The following is a 25197-nucleotide window of genomic DNA, read 5'->3' as shown; positions in this document are numbered from 1 at the left end:
GAGGTCGAGAATTGGTCTTAATGTCCCGTCATTCTTGGAGATTAGGAAGTACAGGGAGTAAACTCCTGTGCCTTGTTCCTGTAAAGGGACTACTTGAATAGCATATTTTTCTAGAAGTGCTAGAACTTCCTGCTGAAGCAGAGTTATGTGTTCTGCGGACATTGGACGCTGCCTCGGTGGTATGTTTGGGGGGGTTGCTGTGAGTTCTAGGCAGTAGCCATGTTAGATAATCTGTCTTACCCACTTGTCTGTTGTGATTGAATCCCAGACAGGTAGGAACAGTGATAGTCTGCCCCCCACATGAGTGGAATGCTGTAGGGGAGGCAGAGGGAAGTCACAGTTTGGGAGTGGAAGAGGAGCGGTTGTTGTTATTACCTCTACCTCTTCCCTTATTGTTATATCCTCTATATCCTCCTCTAAAGTAGCCTTTATTAGAGGAGGTTTGTGTGTGTGTCTTAAAAGATGATGTGGTATCTGTGCCGGTCTGCTTGGAGCCTCCCCTATAAAAGGAGCGGCAAAAAGAACTTCTAGTTTGGGTGGATTGTAATGCACCCATAAACTTCGCAGTGTCCGTGTCTTTCTTCATTTACTCTACTTCCGGCCCGAACAACTGGTTCTGATTGAATGGCTGGTTCAGGATGGTAGTTTGTACTTCTGGTTTGAAACCTGAAATGCGTAACCATGCATGACGTCTGAGAATAACACTAGTATTAACTTCTCTGGATGCTGTGTCAGCTACATCTAGTGCGCATTTTATTGAGGCATTAGATATTAATTTGCCTTCTTGTACGAGCTCTGCTGCCTGATCCTTGTATTGATCTGGTAGGTGTTCCATTAATTTTTGTAGCTGGTCGTAGTGAGCCCTGTCATAGCGTGAAAGTAAGGCTTGTGTGTTTGCTATGCGCCATATGTTTGTTGCTTGCGCAGTAATCAGTTTCCCCGACGCATCAATAATTTTAGATTCTTTGTCAGGCGGGGGTGTGTCACCAGAGGTTTGGGTATTGGCTCTTTTAAGTGCATTTGAAACTACCAAAGAGTCTATTGGCAGATGCCCTTTAATGTAGACTTGATCAGCTGTTGCTGGTCTATTTTGTTTCTATTCTGGGATTTAGCACCCTACATTGTACTGGATCTTTAAAAATGTCTGGAGCATGTTTAATGACTCCTTTGATCATGGGTAATATTTGAGTGGACCTTTGTGACTGCTCAAAAGTGTCTAATAAGAAATCCCCCTCAATGGCATCAGAGTGCATTGAAACTCCATGGTAAAGGGCAGCTCTGTTTAATTGATGTTTAAACCCAATACTATCCTCTGGAGGGGAAGGTTTTGTTGGGTAGTACTGAGGATCAGGGATGTCTGGCGCATTGTTTGGTGGAAAATTATATGCATTGTCATCCTTGGGATATTCTGGATTGACATCCTCATCAAAAGGGTATGTATGTATGTGGCTCTGGTACGTCATCCTCCCCACCTAAATCATACTCTTCGTCAGTGTGGTGTGATGATGCAGGAGATTGAACAGGAGAAGTTATAGGTTCAATGTGAGGAGGGATAGGAGAGGAAGAAGGTGAAGGAGAGGAAGGGTGCATTGGAGAAGTTACGCAATCCTTCTTTTTGGCAGGAACCACAAGTGGGAGTGGTGTGTCTGCTGGTCTTTTCTTATAAGGAATTGCTTCCACATGTCCTGTTTTTGGATTAATGTAGACTTTTTTCTGTTTATGATCTGGTCTAAACAGTTCTTCCTCTTCTATAATCTTCTTTGGCGTCGATTTTTTCGGTGCCGATAGGGGTTGCTTAGTGTTCTTTGCCTTAGGAGGAGTGATTGAGTCCTGTGGCAATTTCTTCGGTGCCGAAGGAAGTTTAGGCTTGTTTGTATCAGGCCTTGGAGTCTTTGGTACCGATATTGGAGGTTTTGGCGTGGAGACAGGTTTCGTTGGGCCTGTGGCGCCGGAATCTGGCTTCCCTTCCTTATTTTTGGAACCGGAGGGTCTCGGAGTTGAAGTTTTCGGGTCCGGTACGGTTCCTGCCTTCGGCACCGATGTGTCTTTTGGTTCGGGTGCCGAAGGGTTGTTGGACACCGAAGGGCGTTTTGGCTTCGGTGTCGAAGAGTCCTTCGGTGTTGAAGGATGTTTCGGTGCCAATGGAGAAGGTGGAATTGGCACATGTGGTTTTTTCGGCGCCGAGGCACCGGAAGGCGTAGTCTTTTTCCTCGGAGCCGAGCCCGAAGGCGGGGCATCGGAGGGTAAATTTCGGTCTTGACTGGGCCCCATGGGCGGAGTGCTGACCGCTGCCTTTGTCTTGGGTAGTGTATGTTGTGCAGGGGCAGTGGTACTCACGGGCTGCCGAGACGGTATCGAGTCGTCTGAGTCCTCTCCCCCTGATATAATCTGGAGATCAGGCGAGTCTTCCTCGGCGACGAGTGGAGCCTCGTCCTCGGAGATGTCTTCGAGTGGATCTTCGTCCTCGGAGACGTCTTGTTTGACGATCTCCTCCTCAAAGATGGCCTCTGGTGCTGGCGCTGATCTCCTCATCTCGTGTCGACGGGCCCTCCGATCCCGAATGGTCTTCTTCGATCGGAAGGAGGCACAGGCTGTGCAGGTCGACTCGTCATGTTCTGGCGAGAGACAGAGGTTGCAAACCTCGTGATGGTCGCTATGGGGGAATTTTGCTCGACATACCGGGCATCTCTTGAATGGAGTTCTGTCCATGAGGCGTAGGCCCAACGGCCCGCGTCGACGCACCGGAATGTAGCTGGTGATGTCGAAAAAAGTTTATCTAAAGTTTCACGCTTCGAAAAAGCAGAAAAGTATTTTCTAGCCGGAGCGGAAAACTTTCTTCCGAACCCAGTGGCGGAAAAAAACAATCTGAGGATGGAGTCGATGACCATGCGCAGTATTGTCCAAGGGAGGAGTCACCTATCTCGTGACTACAAAGACTTCTTCCAAGAAGACAACAACCTGCAATCACCCAAGCCCAACACCAGGTGGCGATCTATTGCTAAGTGTACAATCTGCAGCTCATATGCCTCGAACCTTCAGTTGCCACTGCAGAGCCCGTATCCGCCACCGGGCGTGATGCACCAGAAGGATGCAGGAGGCCATCAGCCCCAGAAGCCGCAGCGTCAACCTGACCGAGACTCGGGATAATGGCTGAAAGATCGGAATCAGAGCCTGAATATCCCAAACCCGCTGTTCGGGAGGATAAACCCGAAACTGCACCGACTCAAGAACCGTTCCAATGAAGAGGAACTTCTGAGAGGGACATAGGTGTGACTTTGGCACATTGATGGTCAGCCGTAGTCTAGAGGTGGCTGACGACTGTCTGGGGCGAGCCCGCCTTCAACAACCAGTCGTTGAGGTAGGGGAAGACTGAAACTCCTAACCTGCGCAGATGAGCTGCGACCACCGCCATCACTTTCGTGAACACCTGTGGGGCGCTGGTAAGGCCGAAAAGGAGCACGGTAAACTGAAAGTGCTCGTGGCCTACCGTGAACCGCAGGTAACGCTGGTGGGCCAGCAGGACGGGGATGTGAAAATAAGTGTCCTGCAAGTCCAACGCTACCATCCAGTCTCCAGGGTCCAGGGCAGCAAAGACCTGAGCCAGTGTCAGCATCCTGAACTTCTCCTTCCGGAGGAAGCCGTGGACGTTCCGTAGGTCCAAGATAGGGCGTAGGCCCCCTTTGCCCTTCTTGGGTACCAGAAAGTAGTGGGAGTAACAATCACACCCTACTTCTGGCCCAGGAACGCGCTCGATGGCCCCCTTGGCCAAGAGGGCCATAACTTCCTCTTGTAGAAGTTTCAAGTGATCCCCCGACGCACGGTGGTACTGTGGTTGCATGGCTGGAGGGGACGCCTCGAAGGGGAGGGAGTAGCCCCTTCGGACGATTTGCAGCACCCACCTGTCCGATGTGACAGTGCACCAATGGTGGTGGTCATGGCGAACCCTGCCCCCCACTGACGTCACATGGGCCTGAAAGCACGGACTAGGAGGGTTTTGAGGCGGATGCTGCAGGGGCAGGTGCGGACTGGCCTCGCCGTTGTCCCCGACCGCCGCCATGGCGGTTTGCACGTCCGCTACCGTGCTGGATGGTAGTCTGCGGCCCGTGGCTGGCAGGATGTGTGGGGGTGACCCTTCCTTGACCACGAGAGGGGCAAAAAGAAGCCGTTTGCTGGCGCGGGGCCGAGAGGCCCAAGGACTTGGCCGTAGCCCTGGAGTTCTTAAAGCGCTCAAGCGCATGGTCTGTCTTGTCGCCAAAGAGGCGACGGCCATCAAACGGCATGTCCATAAGGGTGTTTTGGACATCAGCCAAAAAGTTGGCGGACCTCAACCAGGCGTGGCGACGAATCGCCACCGTCGTTGCCATCACTCTGCCCAGTGAATCCGTGGTATCCAGCCTAAACCGGATGGAACACCGTGCTGCATCGTGACCCTCCGCAAGGGCTTGGGCGAGTTTAGTCCGGGCCTCCTCCGGACATTGTGGCAGCATGTCCGCGACCGTGTCCCACAGAGAGTGGGTGTAAAGCCCAAGAGGCATGCGGTGTTGACTGACCGCAAACCCAAACTCAGGGAGTAGAATACCTTCTTCTTCCCGTATTGCTCATACCTCTTGGATTCCCGATCGAGGGGAGCCGACGGGAATGCGGTCTGGGAGTTAGAGGCCTGGATGACCAGGCTCTCGGGGGTGGGTGGACAGGAAGCAAGGGTCGCCCGGAGCCAGGCGGTGGCGCGTGGCCACGTTCCTATCTACAGGCAGACCTCTAGCGGGCTTGGACCAAGTGCCCTGAAGAACGCCTGACAAGGCCTCATTAAAAGGCAGCAGAGGCTCGGCCGAGCCTGTCTGCGGTTTAAGGACCTCGGGGAGGAGGTTAGTCCTCACGGCCGCGACGGGGAGATCAAGGCCCAAGGCCTTGGCAGCCCGCGTCAGCACCACCCTGTAGGCAGCCCCCTCCTCCGTAGCCACGGTAGGAGGGGAGACAAAACCAGTGTCGTGCGAAGTGTCCAGACCACTGGCCTCGCCAAGCTCACCTGTCCAGTCCTGAAAAGACTGACATTCACGTTTCAGAGGGTCCTCGGACCTCTCCCAATCCCCCTCGTCACCCATCACCTGGTACTCAGGCTCAAAGGACGGGGCCGGGTCGTAGAAGTAAAATTCTCCCATCGGCGTCGAGAGCGGCGCCACTCCAGCACCGTACCCGAATCGAGGGTAGGACCGGGGATGGCGTCGTCCTGGGACGGTGCCGGGGGCGACACCCTGGGGGCTGGCGCCGGCGAGGTCGGGAGGTCGACCGGCGGCGACCCGGATCCGGCTGGGCCCTGCGGCGCGGGACCGAAGTCGCCGACGGCGTCGGGGACGAACCACCCGACGGCGCCGGGGCCGAAGCACCCGCCTGCTGGGGGACCCAGTCGGGGCCACTTGGCCCGAAGGCGCCGCGGAACCCGACGGAGGAGAGAGCGACCTCATGGCCATGAGGAAGGACTATCTCCTCCGGCGTCGCGTGCTGCCCAGGGACCGGCGGGTATGGAGCAGGCCGCGACGCCTGCGGCTCCGGCGGAGCCGCGTGGGCGGTGTCGCCCGAACCCCCATCCACGTCGCGCGAGCGTCGTGGGGAGTCAGAAGAGCGATGTCGCCTCTTCGACTTCTTGTGAATCTTACCCGAGTACTTCGAGCCCGAAGACTGATGACTCCTGGAACTGTGGTGACTCCGGCCCCGCGACCGGTCCCTCGACCTCCTTTCGGACCGGGACCTTGAACGGCGCGCGGGGCCGAATGCCAGAGCTCGAGTCGCTTGCAGGACCGCTCCCGTCTAGCTTTGGACGTCAGGGCCCGGCAGTCGGAGCAGGACTTGTCGTCGTGGACTGGGCCCAGACAGAGAAAACACCGGCGATGGGGGTCGGTAACGGACATCAGTCGGTTGCAATCGACGCAGGGTTTGAACCCGGGCATCCCTACCAGCACCGTCGGAGTCGAGAGACTCGAAAAGAGGATCAAAAAGGATCGAAAAAGTTAGCCAAAAATTGACTAGGGTACAATTTTTTCCGGATCGGCGCTTGCTGGCGTGGAAAAAAAAAAAAGAACTGACATCAGCGCGCGAGGGCGGCGTCCAAGTACTCCGGCGACGTCATCCCGCCGGCAACGACGCCGACGCCGGACGCGGAGCCGCAGACGACGCGCAAGGATACTGCTATGCAAAAGTTTCTAGATCCAGTCTGACGCCTCCGGATATTCTAAGGTAAGGAATCTAATACTAACCTGTTTCTTTCAGATATGTCTACTAACATAAGAAATACCATAAAGGGACCGGCAGAGCTGCTCACAGTTAGGATTACAAAAAAGCATAAGTTGCGTGTCTGTCTCACACTTCATCCATTGCGCTCTGTCCAATAACATGATAACCACACCTCGATGGTCACCATGCACGAAATAGAAACACTTCCCACACAGGATCAAAGACAACACACTTTCGTCTAACCACCCTACACATGTAGCATGCTACTCATAATCAAGCACTTTAGCTTAGGGGTAGTAATATATATATATATAATTGTAGTAATACAAAAATGAAGCATATATAAAAGCAAATATTGATTGTATTGATTGCCACAGGGTGCCCGTTTATGTGTGGAAATTTAGACGGACGAGTAATTTAGGTACACCAAGAATGTACCAATTGAGATGAGTTAGATGCATTCTTATTTCCCACATTAAATAAACTGAAAATATACGTTCAAAACAATATAAGGCTCTTCTGCTGTAATTCTATGAAAATATATTTACCTGTATTTGGAGGTGGTGGTTTATTGTGTATCCATTTCACAACTTTAATGCCATTTTGTGCAGTGGCAATATTTACTCCAGGAATACATGTGATGAGATGCTCAAGGGGGACACCTCCATGACCTTCCTCCACCATTTCTAAAATACTGAATTCTGCAGCATAGCAATCTGGAAAGCTGGAATTAATGTAACATTTTAGGTGGTATTATGCCATTCAGTATACAAATGAATGAGTAATGAGGAAAACATCTCCAATTACTAGTAATACATGATAGACATTTAAAGAATGAAATTCACAATGACATTCTGCCTATTATTTCTGTCGCAAATTGTAAAGTAATACAACAGCTTTTGTCAGCTAAAAGAGAATGTTTTATCAACACAGACTGAAATATACATTGATTAATCAGTTTGAATTGAAACATAAATGCCTTTTTGTGCTTTCCACCCGAGTAACTCCATCTCAAAATGGGTATCACCAAATAAAATTAAACTTGGCTAAATGCTTTCGGACTACTGTTAAATCAATGTTTGCAATAGAGGTTTCAATAGGCTTGTAACAAAATTACAACTTCAGAACATCAATGTAAAGAAACAGCTGCAAAAGCAGGTATGGAAAACGGCACAATTGTACATAATCTTAAAATATTTAAGACATTCATTAACAATCTGTTCTGCAGTATAATGTCCACATTTTGACTGGGAATAAGAATGGCTGACAGAAAGCATGGTTAGAGGGGCTTTTTGACTTCTGCCACGAGAGAAGGCAGACGTTTAATGTAATCTGTATTGGAGTTTCAAGTCAGAAAGCCCAAGGTCTAGATAGACAAATCCTTCATGACAAAAGAGGTGTGCAAGGCAGAGAAATGTAATCAACAGAACAAGTGCAATAGCAAGTTTGGTGAGTGTCAGGTTAGCAACACTAACAATTCTTTACAAAACTGAGCCGACCTTCCTCTATACCTCGGATTTTTTTTGTATAATGGGTTAATGGATGATTCACTCTTCTACAGCTACATTTGGTGTGGAGGTTCATGGCTAGGTGGATGGCCCAGGATTCAGAAACTGGGTTACCATTGTTGTCTTTTATTGGTTGCCTCAACTTTTTATAGATTTGTATCATTTCAAAACAATTCAATACAATCATTATCATCAACAATCTTTATTTCGATCTATGTGATCATAAAAGATGTACAAGCAAACAACATTACAATATTTAAAACTGTAAAAAAGGGATTAGTCAGTTAAAAATCCATGACATGATTCATAGCTTTTTAAAAAAAAAAAATTTAAAAAAAATGCATCTTTAAATACAATCGTTTCCAGTTATTACAGTTAGGTTCTTGGAAGTATATTAGGGAGAAGTTAGTCGAGGCACAGTGGAATCACTTATAATTCTTGCAAGTACTCTCCACATAGCTGTCAGAAACTTCGCCATTACAAATACTGTGGGAGATGTAAGATCAGTTTTAAGGACTCTATAGGCTGGGGCATAAGTTCGGAAGCCCAAGTTCCTTAAATATGGCATGAGCCAGAAGCTCCTAATGTTGCGGTAGGCTTTACAAAATAAAACCACATGAACGTCGTTTTCTAATTTATGGTTACACGCGGGGCAGTTGGGTGTGGCCTGTTTATCGTCCCAATTTTTAGTGAGCGACCTCAAGGGAAGAGAGCCATATCTCCATTGTAAATACATTTTTCTCACATATACAGGAGACATTGCATCAAGGACATATTCAAAACTGTAAATGTCTTTTATTTTAATGAATATGTCAGTTAAAGAACCCTTCCGAATTGAGGTAATAGATCTCTGGAGCATGGAGCCATAGAAAAGTTTGGAAAGTGCTTTCCTGGAAAGCCTTAACGATGTTGCTTGGGGATCGTTCCATAACTCTGGGACTCCAAGGGTCATACACATATCTCTTATATACTTGAGCCATTGAATTTTGGATATGGATATCATTCTAAGAAGTTCTTGCAATTCGCTTCTATAGTGACTCAAATCTTGACTACTCCAGAGGCGCCTCCAATAAGTCAGTGGTTTAAGGCTCACTTATTCGCTAATTGGGCACAGTGCCAAGTCCATTCTCAGCGGAAGTAGTGGAGTGCTTAAAGGGAGAGCAGTCAGGTGCCTAATAAAATTGTTCTCGGCAACTTGAATGGAGTGGAGTGGTGTGTGGCCCCATAGTTCAGCCCCGTAAATGATACCACCCCGTGCTTGGGCCTTATAAATTTGTATCGCAGGTGCCAATGGGCGAAAGGGGGATTTTTTAGCAATTCTAGTGATTGCACCCGCCCTCTGGATTAGTTTGGTGGTTGCTTTTGTTTTGTGCGGCAGCCAGGTTAGGTTGTGATTAAGTGTTATGCCCAGATACTCAATCACATTAACTCTCTCCAGAGGTGTAGGCCCTAGACGTGGTTTGGACAATTTTTGTGTTTGCGGCTCAGGATCATAAATTTTGTTTTTGTTGGATTTATTTCTAGGCCCCTTTTGTTACAAAAGTCCAAGAATCCATCCAGGATCCTTTGCAGCCCCATTGGTGTTTTTGAAAGCAGCAGGGTGTCGTCCGCAAACATAATCGCGGGCACCCTGCTGCTGTTCAATGATGGGGCGTCGATGTTGGCGATTTTACAGAGGTGTTCTATCACCCCATTTGTAAACAGACAAAACAGGGTCGGGGCCAACACACACCCCTGCCTAACCCCACGTTGGACAGGGAACCTATCTGTAAGCCTACCACCCTTTCCATACCTTACCCGGGCGTAATTGTTAGTGTGGAGCCTAACGAGAATCTGTAGGATGTCTCCGGGGACACCCATGTCCTCCAATACCGCCCACAACCTGGCCCGAGGGACCAGGTCGAAGGCGGCACGGAGATCCACAAAAACTGCATAGAGTGACCCCCCTTCTACATATGCAGTTTTCCAAAATAAAATATTTAATCTCAGTATTTGGTCCACTGTAGAGACACCCTTCCTAAAACCTGCTTGAAGAGGACTCAAGATCTCAGTCTCTTCCATCCAACATTGGAGTCTATCCAGGATCAGCCTACCGAACAGCTTTTGACTGACATCAATGAGGCTAATCGGACGGTAGTTGGCGGGGAGCAGAGGCGAGCCCTTTTTAAATATCGGTACCACCTCTGCTCCCAGCCAAGTATCTGGTAGCCTCATTCCCTCTAGGACTGCATTAAATAAGACCATTAAATATGGAGCCCAGATCACAGGTTCCTGCCTAAAGAGATCGCCAGGGATCCCATCTAATCCCGGGGCTTTTCCAGATGACAGGCCCGATATGGCCACCTCGACATCTTTCAAGGTGAATGGGAGTGATTTATGCGTGTTGGTAATACTAAGTTCAGATGGTTGTGACTCCTCTGCCTCAGGGGCGTATAGCCCCTGGTAGTGATCTTGCCAAACATTGGCTGCAATGTTTGGTTCACTTGCAGATGGGAGATCTGGGCAGCCATGGTTAACGATTCTCCAGAATCTACGAGAGTCCCTGCTAGCTAGGGCCTCAGCCAGATTCTCCCAGTGAAGTATATCCCACTCCAGTCTTGCGTTGTTCGTGAGTGCCTTGTAGGCACGCCTTTTGGATCGGATCTCCAATATACTGCCTCCCTCTTTTATGGTCATAATAAGGTCTTGTTTTGCCAGACGGCATGAACGATTATACCAGGAGTTGTTGGACTGCCCTTGTATTTTCGGGCGTGCCTTAGTAGAAAAAACTAGTTCAAGCTTCTGGGTCAGATGGGTATGGATTTGAACTAAGACCTCATTTCTTTCCGTCGTGGACGGTAGACCCCCTAGTTTGAAGGCATCCTCAAGAATGGGCGTAATCCCAGCGTAAAGAGAGGTAAGCCTTTCTTCACTGGAGGCAAGGGTATCCCATTTTATCCGCCTCCTGCTGTTCTCTAAGAGGAGTCCTCCTGTCTGTTTCTCCTCGCCAATCACTTTCTCGCAAGGGATCATATATTCTAGCTCCAGGGTGTTATGGTCACTATCCTGTCTTGGCGATATTTTAAAATCAACCACCCTTTTCCATGTCTTTAATTGTACAAGGAAGTAGTCAGTTCTAGATTCCCTCCCTTGCCTATTAAAAGTGCATTGTGAGGGGATGTCGGACCGAGTACGACCATTGCAAGCTCTCAACCCATGAGTGAGATTGAAGGTGTTGATCTGTACAGCCAGAGTTGTCCATGCTCTGGGAGGAGGCGCTTCCGTCCGAGGGACCTGCCAACTCGAATCCTCCTCAAGGGAGGGTCCATCGAGTAGACCAGGTAAGGGCTCAAAATGAGAATTGAAGTCACCCCCTATTAGATAAGACAAGTTCTCGGGGATAGTTTCCAAAGCACAAGAAAGGAGCTCTATAGTTTTAGAGGTGGACCCATTTTTGACTGGCCTTGAATAGATATTAATGACCAGCAGCTTCAATTTGCCTGGCCATTCAAGGACGACAGCCAATATATCTGCAGAGTCTACTGGATATCTTGATGCTCGGCATCCTATGTCCGAGGCCACCCAAGTCTCCAAGCCCCCAGACGGTCTGCCTTTCCCACCCCATACCGCAGGGATTGAGAATATATGGAAGCCCCGGTAGTGAGTCTCCTCCCTTGACCAGGTCTCTTGAAAAAGACAGACACTATTTGATTGTGTTAAGTCCGCCCATGCATCGGAGACTATTTTATTTGTCATGCCTGCGACATTCCACGAAAGAATGTTTAAAATTTGTGGGGATTTTTGGGTATCAGATTCCTTTGGTATAGGGATTGTATTTTCTGGGGAGTGAGGTCTGATTATTTCCCCCTCATCTACCGACAGGGCATCTCTGGTGGTGTCCGATATATATGGGGCGTCACATGGTTCCATGGCCCTAGAAGTACCCGTCTCCTGGGTCCAGACTGGGGGGGAGCGAATCTGAAAATTATTTCCTTTTGCGTGCTTTCGGGGTGTGGAGGCCAGCTGTCAATCCACCAGTTCGAGACAATCATAGTGATTGTACAGCGGTAGGGGTGGTGGCTGATAGACTCTTTGGGGCCATGGGTCTGCTCGTACAAATCCACCCCCTCCCGTCCTTCTTCTCGGGACAGTTTCCCATCCATAGGAGTCACTATAAGTGTTTGGGCGGAATGGGGGTATCTGTGATTGGATGAAGGGTGTCCTCCTCCTTTCTTGGTTGCCCTGCCAGTTTCCCCTAAAGTTCTGCTGGTGTCCTCTACTAGGAGGCTTAATCGTGTGTTCATTGGATGGATAAAAGAACGATAGGGGGACAGGCTGGATGTTGCTGCCTTCGTCTTCCAATGATGGATTGCAGACAAAGGCAGCTGTTCCTGGGTCACCAAAACTCACCAATAGGCAATCGCCGCTGATTGTTTTTGGACTCTTGCCTACCCAGGAGACCCTTCTGACCATGCGGATATCGCTGGTCATTCCTCCAGGGAGTGGTCTATGCGTCGAAAGCCAGTTGATGACCTTATTTTTTAACGATTCTTCCGTTTCGTATGAGGCTACTTTTAATTCTGGTACCCCAACTAAGATAACAGTATACGGGGCAACCTCGGGTGGTAAATTAACAGTGACCGTTCTGGGTGCCTTTGGCTTTTTCTGGTCGTCCCTATTCTGATTAGCGTTTGAGGAAGGTGTTAGGGAATTCATTGTTTGTGGGATAGGAAGCACTTTGGGCTTGTCTGCATTTAATTGCTGTTTTGTTGATTGTGACTGTTTGGGTAGACCGGGGGACGGTTTTGTGACTGATTTGGGGTTGGATGGTGGATGTTGATTAGTGCATGTATTTGAGATATTTACACCTGTTGTGGATGTAATCACTGGTACATTAGGTGTTGCAGATTTTTGGGTATCCGGGCTGCTATTGTGTTGTGTATCAATAATGGATGGAGTAAGCCCCAGAGCCCCAGATTTCCAAGTGTCCATAATCTGCATAGCAGTTTTTTCTATTTTTATTATTCTTGCCTCCATTTTTATTAGGCGCGCTTCTACGGGGCCTATAATTGACTTTAAGAGGTGGCCTATGTCTGCTAAAGTTATATCATCTTCAGGTGACTCCTGATTTTGATCTACGGTAGGTGGTATGTGGTCAGTTGGAATATTAGACTGCAGCTGTTGCGAATGGTCAATTACTAACACTGGTGAAACTTTCTCCTGAATATTGTGGGTAGGGGTGGGTAAAGTGGGAGTATTCCCTGTTTGTTTTTTATGATTTTTGGACTTTTTGCCCCTATTTCAGTTTTCCCCCTGTACCCTTTTTTGGATCGCTCCTTCCCGTGTTCCTCGATTAGTGCTAGGTGACCCTGGCAAAATTAAGTTGATGCTTGCTGCATTCGATTCCTCCCTGTTTGATGCGACAGCAACCTCCCCCAGATTTACATCATTAGGCAATTGAGCAGTTTGTTTTGTGGGCAGTGGGAGAAGACTCATGTCATCTAAGTCGGCTAGTGTGTCCTCAGTAAGGTCTAGGCCATCAAATTGCTGCACCCCACCCTGGGATCCATCATGTTGTGAGTTTTCGAGGCGCCTAACTTCAGGGGTTTTTGCCATAGCTATAGGACCCAGTGAAGACCGCTTAACCCACTCTATCTCCTGGGAGATACGTCTTTCCAGTAAGTGTATATCGTCTATTAAAAGGGAGCCTGCTTTCAGGAAATAGTTATCAATTTTACCCTGGGTTGGGGCAGTTGATGTATGAGCGGTAGCTGCCTGATTGACTTTGCTCCGGGTCTCCATGTGGCTCATGTTTGGAGTTAGGGCTCGGAGGGGGGTACAATACAAAATACTGCTTTAGGTTGTTTAGTGGATGTGTAGTCCGTACCTAATATAAATGGGGTGGGCCAGTCCAGTCCTTTCCGTCCTCGAACGGCCTCAAACGGCCCGCTCTTTGCCCGGTCTTCGCCCCGGTCGCTCCCGCGCAGCGGTAATGAGTTTCTTGAAGTAGGGCTGAGGCAGGGGGTGTGGCCACAGGTGTGACACGCAGGGACTCCTGGGCAATGGAGTCCCTGCTAGGCTGCTCGCAGCCCTGCCGGTGTAGATGCAGTCCAGGGGGTAGTCCGCTCCTCACACAAGCCCCTCAGTATCTCTGGGCGCAGCGGGACCCGCGTAGCGGGTCCTGCAAGTCGTAGAGTTCTCCCCTTACAAAAATCCTGCGGCGTCAATCAGGCAAGTAAGAGCCTCCGCAGTGCTCCAGTATCTCGCTTGGCAAAGATTCCCACTCGCTTGATCCGAATGGTGCACTGTTAAGCACACGGGGGCGTGGCTGCAGGGAGAGCGGCCACAGGTGTGACACGCAGGGACTCCTGAGCAATGGAGTCCCTGCTAGGCTGCTCACAGCCCTGCCGGTGTAGATGCAGTCCAGGGGGTAGTCCGCTCCTCACACGAGCCCCTCAGTATCTCTGGGCGCAGCGGGATTATTATCAAGATACATGGGCAAGCAGGTATTAACACAATGAGAGTACAATATGGTCGCAACTAAGCACAGGTGACGTAGAAATTACCCATATACAATATATTAGCAGCAACCAATTAGCTTTGAGGATACTGTAATAAAGAAACTCTCTTGCCGCACCCTTGCTGCTACTAAGCGAATTCCCTTCCCTCCCTCTTATCCCACCCCCCACCCCCTCCCCCTCCCTGGCGTAACACAAATAAGCGATAATCATGCCTACGGTTAGATACATCTCAAGTGGGTTCAATGATGGTACATTACCTCAAATAACAATACATTCCCTCAGCATTCAGAGGCAGCTATGATCAGAGATGCCAGGGACATCTACACCCACACACGACCCACAGCCATCAGGGCTGAGCAGCCGGGTCAACAGGGGCAAGGTCATCATCCGAATCAGTGTCTGGGGTTTTTAACAATACTACTAGGTTTTCAAAAGCCCTTGCCATCTCTAGCGCGTTTTCACTATTGGTACGCTTCGCTAATTGTAATCGAACAGTTCCCTTACTTGGTGTTTCCAGTGATGAGCTCACGTGAAATCTATTTCTGACATTACAAATTCTCCTAATGTACAGTAGATGGGTAGAAGCACAACTCAGTTTGCTGCAAACATTTTCACTTGGACCCTGGAGTAAGCAAAGTAGTTCAATTATCCTCAAGGTGTACTGGGAGACCTACAAGTGGCACTTTTCCCCAGTGCTACATGTGTAAACCGAGAGTTACATCCTAGCAGTGTTTTGAAGCCCCTATTCACGGAATATCATGGGTGACCACCTCTGAGACCTATGCGTGGGTAGGGCAAAATTCATATGTGCTTGGGATTTGAACTATTGATTAAATTGTGCATTTGAGTGTCGATTTTCTGCAACAGCTGGGCATTATCTGAGTTTAGGTTACTTCCATAAAGTCAAGTAAAAACAAACATACTGCTCCACTGCAGAATCCACACATTTTTTAAATGTCCTTAACGATCAGGGGCTCTTATCAGCGGTCCTGAAGGGAGCAGTACTCTACCTTTTCTTATGTAGCAATTGTTTGCTGGTCCCAGAAGAGACTTCATTGACAATCCTTTGAGTCCCCTCTTTGTGCTCAAACGTTCCATTAGCTCTTCCAGCCAAGATACCAATATACTTTGGCCATTCTAAATATATTTTATTAAAGTTCTAATCAGACAACTGATTCTACCTCAACAGAACTCGCATCCCCTACACAAGAGATTAATAATTTCTTAAATATTGTTTGTAGAATTCTGCTAATAAAAAAAAATCATCTTCTACCAGATTGTTCTTGCCAGCCCTTTTCCAATTCGTACCTGGCATACCTGTATGCCAGTGTCTCTGCATGTACACAGTGCCACTGGGTAAAATTGTACAGCAGTTTCCCAAGTCCTCACTTCTTTCAAATCCTACATATCACGGCTCGCTTTCTGGTAGGGGACATCAAGTGTGGCCAGAACTCTTATTCCAACTAATTTCATTGGTTGCTCTTTCTTTTTTACTAGACACTAGCCATCTGCAAAATCGTCACAAATTGCAGACAATTTAACTGTATGAGATAAATAAATTAATGTAAGGAATGACGCTATTTCACCTTCTCCCAGCTGTTATAGTCCAAGTCATTTCCAACTCCTAGTAATAGAATAGAAAATAAAATGGTGCTTGTCTTTGCAATTTTCGTGTACATTTTTAGGATTAGTCTTTTTGATAGGGTGTTTGAAGGCAGGGCTCACAAATTGTTCTCACAGGACACAAGTCAATGCCAAGACCCAAAAGGTTATGCAATGTACTAGACATTTGTAGCAGAATCGCATCCAATAGTGTCAAGGGGCAAACAGTAATAAAGATAATGATTACCTCAACAGTGGAACTGTGCCTTCATGCGTCTGAAGCAGACTGTGAACCTGAGCTGCAAATATCTTCAGAGACAAATTCACAAATGGGATGACATATGTATCGGGGTCGAATTCATGTTCACTGCAAATTAATGAAAAATGACCATCTAAGCAAGCAACAATAATTAATGTAACATTTCCTACAAGAAGTTTTTTACCTTTTATTTTAGATGTAACAGCAGTATTACTTTAAACGCATGCACTATTAGTATGACGTATGGTGTGTAAAATAAGAATTGTTACTTCCCTGTACTCTTCGATTGAAAGTTCCCTCAGATTTAGGTTCACATGATGCACCCGAGGCCCATCTAGAGTAGAGTCCTCAAAAGGACAAATTCTATTGTTCAGTCTTTCTCGTACAGTCACACATGATTAGAATGATTCATCACTAGGTCACTGTGAAGCACAACACACTGGGATGAACAAGTTACCTACCTTCAGGGACGCCTTTTTTGGTCGGTACGCTAATGAATTGCGGATTCTTCACCTTTAGAATATTTACAGGCTCCAGAATGGATTGAGAAAAATAAAAAATAAATGCTGTTGCACGCTGATAGGTCGCTTTGTGCTGCTCCGTGCTGACTCAGTTTTGTGGTGACGAGTGAAGCCGTATACAAGCGCCACCAGGGCGTGCTGGCATCAGTTTCTTTTTATAGGCCTCTCCGGAGATATGGGCTCATTAGAGGATTGAAACCACAAGTGTGCAAAATCCTGAACCAGGACGCTTTCACAGATAGGAAAATGATCATTTCACAAAATGGGACGGTGGAAGGATGGGGAGGAATTGGAGGTTATATTACATTTCCAGCAGAAAGAGGGTTCCCAAAAGTGAGTAACTTGTGGCTCTGATGGATACTTTAAACCACTGATTCCTGATCTTGTGAACAAATACCAAAGCTGTCCCTTCCAAGGTGGTGGGCCTGAGGGAGACAGACAGACTAAAGTGTTGAAAGATTGAACAGGTAAAAGGCCCATCCCACCAAACTTGACTGTCAAGGCAGTAGTGCTGTGTAAACGTGCACTGATGCCCACTTAACTGTCTTAACATATCCAGGACAGGTACTTCACATGCCAGAGCAGTGGTACCAGCCATGGCGCTGGGGAAATGAGCCCCCAGGATGTGTGAGGATGCTTCTTAGCGAATGCATTGCAGATACGGATACAAAGAACGATCCATCGTGAGAGGGTCCGTTTCTGCACCACCTTACCCTTCTTTGCACCAGAGAGCTCACAAAGCTGAAAGTCCACCAGACGTTCCATGGCACGATCAATATAAAAGTTCAGTGCTCTTTTTAAGTCCAAGAGATGGGGTTTCTCTTTCTCTTTTGAACGATGAGGTGAAGTAAAGAATTTCTGAAGAGTGATGGCTTGTTAGATATGAAATGTCACCAACTTTGTTACTAATTCTGTTCAAGTCCTCAACAGTTTGTCTAGAAACATGAGTATATCATAAGGCAGGACCGAGAGAGCCTGAAGCTCACTCACCTGACATGCCAATGTTATTGCAAACAGAAAGACAGTTTTTAGTTGTCACCTATACAGCGCATCCACTGTGATGCAAGACGTATTGTTTCCATTTCTGTGGGCTTACAACCCAGCCACAGTATACCATTAGTTGTTTTCGTTGACACTCATTTGCAATCTTTCGATTACTTAGCTATGACAGACTTCCTTTCCTTTCTTGTGTTAGCTCCTCCCTGAGGAATGGACTTAGTATGTATTCTTCCTCATCTGTTTTTCGTCTTTTAGCAACGCACTATATATTTTTTAATAAGCGATTCAGTATTATTTCTGGACCTACAATGTGCTTTACTACTTTCAATGACTATCTGCCGTCTCTATTGATGCTTTTGTTACTTACACCCACAACTGTACCACTCTACGTCACACTCTGCCACCCCCTTTACACAATGTCACTCTATGCCAACCCACAATATTCTACACCACACAATGCCTGTCTGCGTCACTCCACTGTACATCTCTCCAATCTATTGTACACCACTAACGTTTTAGTTATGCTAAATAGCAGCCATGTGGTTTTCAACATGGCTAAGACATGGGCAAAGCCAATAGCTCTCTAATAGATGTGACCCATTTGCTTTGCCAGTGGTTGTTAAAGTAAGGAGGGACAATTGACAACAGTGCTTTGGTTTGAAATGGGGTACAGTATTTGAAAAGTGAAAAACAGATTTAAGTTTCACAGTAACGTCACAGAGTACTTAGGCAGAAACATATGTTGAAAACCTTTAAGGATACACACCACAGCCTGTGATTTGAACAAGGACAGCTAGTCCAGAAAACAAAAATCAGAAAGGGCTGACAATAACGTTTAACAGTGTCATATCAAGTCCTTGTCTGGCCAAAGACAACAAACAATACATCCCACATTTCTGCCTAACTTATTTGATTTCTAAGCAAATGGGCCTACTGTAACCATGTTATATGATTTACCTATAAATCTGGCCATTCGAATTTCCATTTTTCTATCACTCCTTCCTGAACTTACGAATATCCCTTATACGATGTAACTCATATGTTGGTTATTGCGAATGTTTATTTTAATTTCCTGTATTGTTGCAATTGTTAATCATGAAATCCTGTTTCAATTGTTTATAGTTGGTCCCCCCCTCTAGTTCCCCGTAACGTATGACAAGGTATATGGGCCAATCATGGCGCATTACACTGAAGCACCTGAGTTGCCTAGCAACCGACGTACTATGCGTCCTCGAGGAGAAGAGCCTTACGCCTCTCATTTCCACGCCCTTACTTTGATTCGAATTTCCATTTTTCCATCACTCCTTCCTGAACTTACGAATATCCCTCTTACGATGTAACTCATATGTTGGTTATTGCGAATGTTTATTTTAATTTCCTGTATTGTTGCAATTGTTAATCATGAAATCCTGTTTCAATTGTTTATAGTTAGTCCCCCCCTCTAGTTCCCCGTAACGTATGACAAGGTATATGGGCCAATCATGGCGCATTACACTGAAGCACCTGAGTTGCCTAGCAACCGACGTACTATGCGTCCTCGAGGAGAAGAGCCTTACGCCTCTCCTTTCCACGCCCTTACTTTGATTGGGTGAGCCACGGCGCGTCAGCACCGCCGACCCGCGTTGCCCAGCAACGAGCATACTTATCGTCCCTGGTTTCCCGGGCTCATTCATTCCGAACGAGCTTCACCCTGACAGCTCTGATGGTGTTTTGACACCGCTCTGACCGCCAGCGTTACTACCGCAGATCGCAGAACCGAGGGTAAGCAACCGGTCCCACTGCTCCGCAGATCTCTCACCCGCGTAACCCACCTGGGCATCGCGACTGCCGGCCCCTAATAGCTATCTCTGGGCACCCCCTGTTTAAATTACCTAAGCACACCCAATATTGCCTAAGCCTAACTGCCTTTCAGCACACGGATAAATTCAACCAGTCACCTTAAATTAGACCTCTCGATTTAGATCAGTACGACAAGGCACTAAACCAGTTCTAATTCCCATCCAGGTCGACCGACAGGCTTCCCTTTCGATTCCAGACCCACCTGTAAGTGAATCTCCACTTTTGTCATTTGTGACGATGCTCATCTATCCACACCTCTCTGACACCTCCTCCCTTACTTTTCAGGTCCTCCCTCCCCTTGTCTTGATAAAGACCCGCCGCGACCACCAATTGGGGCGCTAAAGGGTCGAAACGTCGACGCTCATGCTTGGCCAAGATACCCCCAGGAACTTGGACATTAACCATCTGTTTCCTTGGAATATTAACTTTGTAATACTGGCCTTCTAACGAAAGACAATACCCCCCCCCCGTTCCTCAACTGTATATAAGTGTCACTATATGCTATGCACTAGTCACTTTGTTCACAACAGTCACGAATCACATGTTTTAAGCATCCAACCAAAACGGAATGAAGTAATTGCTGTTTTGTGTACCCTGTTTTTATTATAAAAAATGTTTTTCTCAGAGAGGTTTGCTTGTGTGTTCTGAGCTTTTCCAGCCTTCCTTTAAAGTAATGTTTGCTACCACCCGACAGAACCATTTCTTTTGTTAATCACGCTTACCCAGGTTCTGAGGGACACAGGGTTACCCCTTTTTTGTAAAACATAACTTATTTGAAAGCCTCGCTGCCAAGATGACAACTACCTCGGGAAAAAGGTCAAAGGGGATACAATTTTGCAGCTAAATCTCCATGCATGGAGGTGCAGGCTGTACAGGCTCAGGTGCAGGTGGCGCAGGCTTGGGTGCAGGGCACTAAACAGGCTGTTGCAACTGGAGATCTTTTAGGAGTGGCTTCCCGAGTGGAGGGCTCCTTTAACCCAGAAGCTCTGGGCACCACACGTTATTGTACCAATCTAGAGCCACCAGAATTACTTTGGCCTCGTCATTCATGATTTTCTGAACTTGAGTTAGGAGAGGTAGCATGAAGAAGGCCTACAGGAGACCAATTCTCCATTCTAGATGGAACGCGTCACTGAGACAGAACCTTCATGGGAACGCCAGCATGCAAAGTGCAGACACTGCATTCACAGCATTGGAGGCAGCCAGGGATCTCCCCACTGTCGGAAGATGCCCTGTGCCACCTATGGGTGTAACTGGCATTCGTGATCCGCTAGGCTGAATGAGTTTGTCTGCCCATACATGTATCCCACCACTAAAGAACGCCCCTGATGATTCAGGAAGCTCTTGATACGAAGAGCCTGTTGATATATGACTTTTGGCAGTATCTGCTGTGTGGAAGGAAGCTGTGTTTTTTTCAGCAGAAAATAAGAGGCCGTCGAAAGTCCAAGGTTGGACACGCCTGGGGTGCTGCTCGCAGCGGTTTTTGCCACTTGGAAATCAAGTCCACACAGGAGAGAGGGTGCCGGCGTGACTCCCAGGACCAGGAGTCTCCGCACGGCGGACTACCGCGCTCCTCCCTCGGATCTTGCCTGCCTTTATCACTGGGCACACCCTCCGCTACGCGGGACGCGCCGGGCGAAGCCAGGGCCAAGGGCAGGCCCGTTTGAGAACGGGACGGGGCACTCCTCTAACATCTTCACTGGAAGGTTAGTGCAAGTTCAATCCACGCTGTAAGCTTCATTGCACTATAGTAGTTACTACCCTCTAAGGCACTGACTGTACTCTGTATTGCATAATGTTATCTTCCTTGGGCAGGGAAGAAAGAAAATCTATTGTAGATGGCTCCATTGTGGGAACTCTGGATCAGTTCCTAATAAGAGCGTCTTCGATCCAAGCCCATGAAATTGTACAGACTGAAAAAAGACTTTCGCTGGATATTGCCTTTGAAAAACGTTCCTCATTGGGTACCTTGGCCCAGGCTCGGTCACCGCTACAATCTCATGCTCCAGATCTTATTGAGGCAGGCTGCAACAATGAAGGCCAGGGGGAAAGTGCATCGCATCAGGCAGAAGCCGGCCTTGCCTCCCTGTAACTGTTGATGTAGACGCGAGTCTTAGAGATGTATCAAACCCACCCCACTACTCTCACCGAATCATTGGCACTACGCGTTAAGACCCGCTCTGCATGTAGCTCCGAACAGGGGAAGACCCAACCTACGATAAGTCAAACTTCTAAAAGGAAACGTGGGGGTGTAAATGCTAAGGGAAAGAATGCCAAAAACCGGAAAATTAATACAGTCGACAAGGACGTTGGTGCACCAGTGCTCCATAGCCCGGATCCAGGCCAACCCTGAAGTGAAGCGATAACCCTGTTCTCGACTCCTGGTGACGAGTTACCTGCCAAGCTGGGGTTGGATTTTTGGAATAAACTGGAATCAATTTTTTTTTTTTAAATGCCTCCCTATTTACGATAGGCTTGACATCATTGAAAATAGACTAGTATGCCTTGAACTGTCATTTGCTTCGGCGCAGGCACGGACTGTACCCCAGGCCAAAGGACTTACTGTTACCCAACCAATTTTGTCAGAGGATTCAAATGCGATTGGCTATTCCAAGGGAAAGCGGACTATGAGTAAATCTGTTGATCTTGTTGATCCAGTTGTCCCATTGTATATTCCCCCTTTCCCACCTTTGGCTAACCAAGATGTACCTAGTCAACCTGTGTTGAGTAGTGGGGTTGTGACGGGGGGAGCCAACAGGGTGATACCACATACCTCCCAAGCAAACCTGGGTTCACCCTGTGTGCAACTAGTAAAAAGGTTACCGTGTATTGATCTCCCCCCGGAATCGATCCCCTACGTGGTGGTGCTTGCGGGGGGTTCCTCCCCTAAGTCAGGAAAAAAGGGAGGAGTATAGGGACCTATAGAACAAGTGCATTCACTGGCTTAATTCTAATCGCCCATTGCCTGTAAATGTATCGGCTGGAATTCTTTTCGCAAGGCGGGTAGATTGGGTACGTCCACAGAAAAAGTCCATAGAGGGAGACTGTATTATTGTCAACTTTAGGGACAGAAGGGCTGCGGAACACATTTGTTATTGGTTCGGGGCAAGAACAACTACGACAATACGCCCCTTACCTATTTTTACCGAGCATTGCATATGCCCCAAAGAAATATGTTACCTGCTAGAGAGATCGAGTATAGGGGGAACGAAGGAGGTATAAGGCTGTCTTATAGATTTGAAAGGTTGTCTGGGCTGGAGGATTGCGATTGACAGTCCCCCTTGTATAGGGATGGGTTAGACCACATAAAGCCCAGTCTCGGAAGATCAAGTATGAGAGTAGATCTACCTGCAGGTAGTGCTAACGGCAATGTTGATACATTAGCCCCCTACCCATGTGGAATTGAACCAGAAATTGGGAATATCAAACAGGTCCACAAGTGTGTAGTGGTATCGCCATATACATCCTCTGAGGAAACAATTGTGACTCTACCTTTTGGTTCTGGTAATGTAAACAGGCAATGTGATCCTTTAGGTAGGCCAGACTTCGTGGTAGTTTGTCTCGCATGAATCGGAGCACTTCGAGGATATCCTGGAATCTAGCGGGCCTGGTACCCAAACTAGCGTCACCAGAGCGGTCTGATTTTATCGAAAAATTTGACATTTGACTCTTTCAGGAGACATGGTCAGTAGACCCTGTTTTCCGCCTGGGCTATCTTAATTTTTATGTCCCAGCGGTAAAGAAAGATAGGGGTCGTCCTGCTGGTGGACTAGTTATATGGGTCAGGCAGGACTTGAGCTGTAACATTCAACAACGTCCAGTACGTAGTAACAATATCCTCGTAGTTAGACTTAGTACTCCCTCAGGTATTAGCCTAGAAATCTTTAATGTCTATGCTCGAGGCAACCCAGGGGGAAAAAAATCTGAGGTGTTAACCGCCCTAGAAGAGTTGTTGGTGGTCATGCCCTCTAGCATCTTGCCTCTTATTGCAGGGGGTTTTAATACTACCTTTGAGCCTTTAGGGCATGAACACCAACGTCTCACAGAGGAGGAAGATTCTAGGTGGAATATCCCCGGTCTGGAATTGGCACCTATAAAAAAATGGACTGAGGCGGCCATTCAACTGAAAGGCTTGTGCCTGGGTAACCACCTGAGGGCCGCTAATGGACGTACACTATCAGACAAGCTGGGAAATAATACCTATGATAATGGCCTCAGGACTAGTCGTATAGATTATTTGCTCATTCATCTAAGACAGTGGTATTATCTTAGGGATATGGTGGTAACCGGCAGGACAGAAAGTGACCACAACCCACTTATATCTATTTTTAATTTGTCATTAGTTGAGGGTGTACCAGACCAACAGGAGGCTATGGCATTAGATCCTGTATTAGCCAATGACATGCGCCACCTAAAGTGGAGTAAAATGGTTGACCACCCTGAAACTTTGGCTATAATTAAAAAGGATGTAACTAATGTATTACCCGAGTTGGGGTCCAGCGATGCTGGTGTGGATTCCCATTCCTTTGTGTCTGATGTCCACACAAAACTTTTGGATCGCCTAAAATTCCACTTTCGTAAGCTTAGTACAGGTAGGATTAAAAATTGTAAAAAACATGCGGGATGGTATAATGAGGCATGCCGAAAAGCTCGGATTAGTCTCGGTAGGGCCTTAAGAACGGGGAACGCATGCAAAGTAAGGGCAGCTCGACGCTGTTACAGGCAGATTCAGGCGGAGGCAAAAAAGTCCTGGGATGATGATAAGTGGCAGGAACCTAAAGATGCCTGTGTGGCTAAGAACCCTAAACAGTTTTGGGATATATTCAAATGGGACAGGGGAGGTTGTCCTGATCGCCCTCAGAATAATGTGTCCCAGCATGCTTGGGTTGATTATTTTAAACCACAGTATGCCATGAGTAGCGTTGAAGAGCCCCATGGTTCATTTGCATACACCTACTATGATGGAGTGGTCTTTACTCCAAAAGATGTCGACAAGGCACAAGATGCGGTAGCTGGGGGGTAGAGCCCCGGGTATGGATTGTATCACGGCTGATCTTTTTGTAAATGACAAACAAACCTGGCGATTATATATATTGCTCATATTGCAAATGCAATTGCCTATGGAGCTGATGTTCCCCCCCTCATGGAAGGGGGTGGAAATACTCCCAGTGTTTAAAAAGGGAGACAAGTCCGTAGCAGGCAATTATAGGCTGATAAGCCTAATTGATTCGGTTCAGAAGATTATGGGCAGATTGGTTTTGTGTAAAGTACAGGCCTGGATTGATAACGATATCTTGAGTCCAATGCAGGCTGGCTTTCGCCGCCTAACTAGCACGGTTGACCACGTTTTTCGTTTTATTACTCTGTACTGGAGGACAGTGTTACTGGGAAAGGGGGCTCTGTATGCTGTCTTCGTTGATTTGAGGGCAGCTTTTGATTTAGTGCCGCATAGAAAATTATGGCAAGTCTTGGGAGAGTTGGGGAAGGCCCCTGAGCTGTTGTCTCTTATCGTCCGGCTAAATGAGGATAATTTTGCCCGGGTCCGGTGGGGGGCACAGGGTGAGGTTACGGAAGCCTTCCCCGTTGGCAGGGGAGTGCGACAGGGATGCGTTATGGCGCCAACCCTGTTCTCACTCTTCGTCAATGGGGCGGCTGACTATCTTTCCCTGGCCTCCACGGATGCCCCGGTGTTGGAAGGTACCCGAATTCCAATCCTCATGTTTGCGGATGATACTTTGATT

The 25197-nt window shown here is 47.5% G+C and overlaps 1 protein-coding gene across 3 annotated transcripts in view; it reads right to left on the bottom strand.

Moving 5' to 3' along the window:
* MARF1 (meiosis regulator and mRNA stability factor 1) overlaps nt 1-25197 on the bottom strand; it is a 745071-nt gene that overhangs the window by 334009 nt on the left and 385865 nt on the right. For all 3 annotated transcript variants that reach the window (XM_078663193.1, XM_078663194.1, XM_078663192.1), the window contains 2 exons: nt 16086-16205; nt 6777-6952 (listed from right to left, as the gene is read on the bottom strand). In XM_078663193.1, the coding sequence (XP_078519319.1) occupies nt 6777-6952; nt 16086-16205 (296 nt within the window). The remainder of the gene's footprint in view (nt 1-6776; nt 6953-16085; nt 16206-25197) is intronic.

This window comes from Lissotriton helveticus, chromosome 10 (genome assembly GCF_964261635.1).
Source record: "Lissotriton helveticus chromosome 10, aLisHel1.1, whole genome shotgun sequence".
Lineage (NCBI taxonomy): Eukaryota > Metazoa > Chordata > Amphibia > Caudata > Salamandridae > Lissotriton > Lissotriton helveticus.
This window is presented reverse-complemented; position numbering and strand designations above follow the sequence as displayed.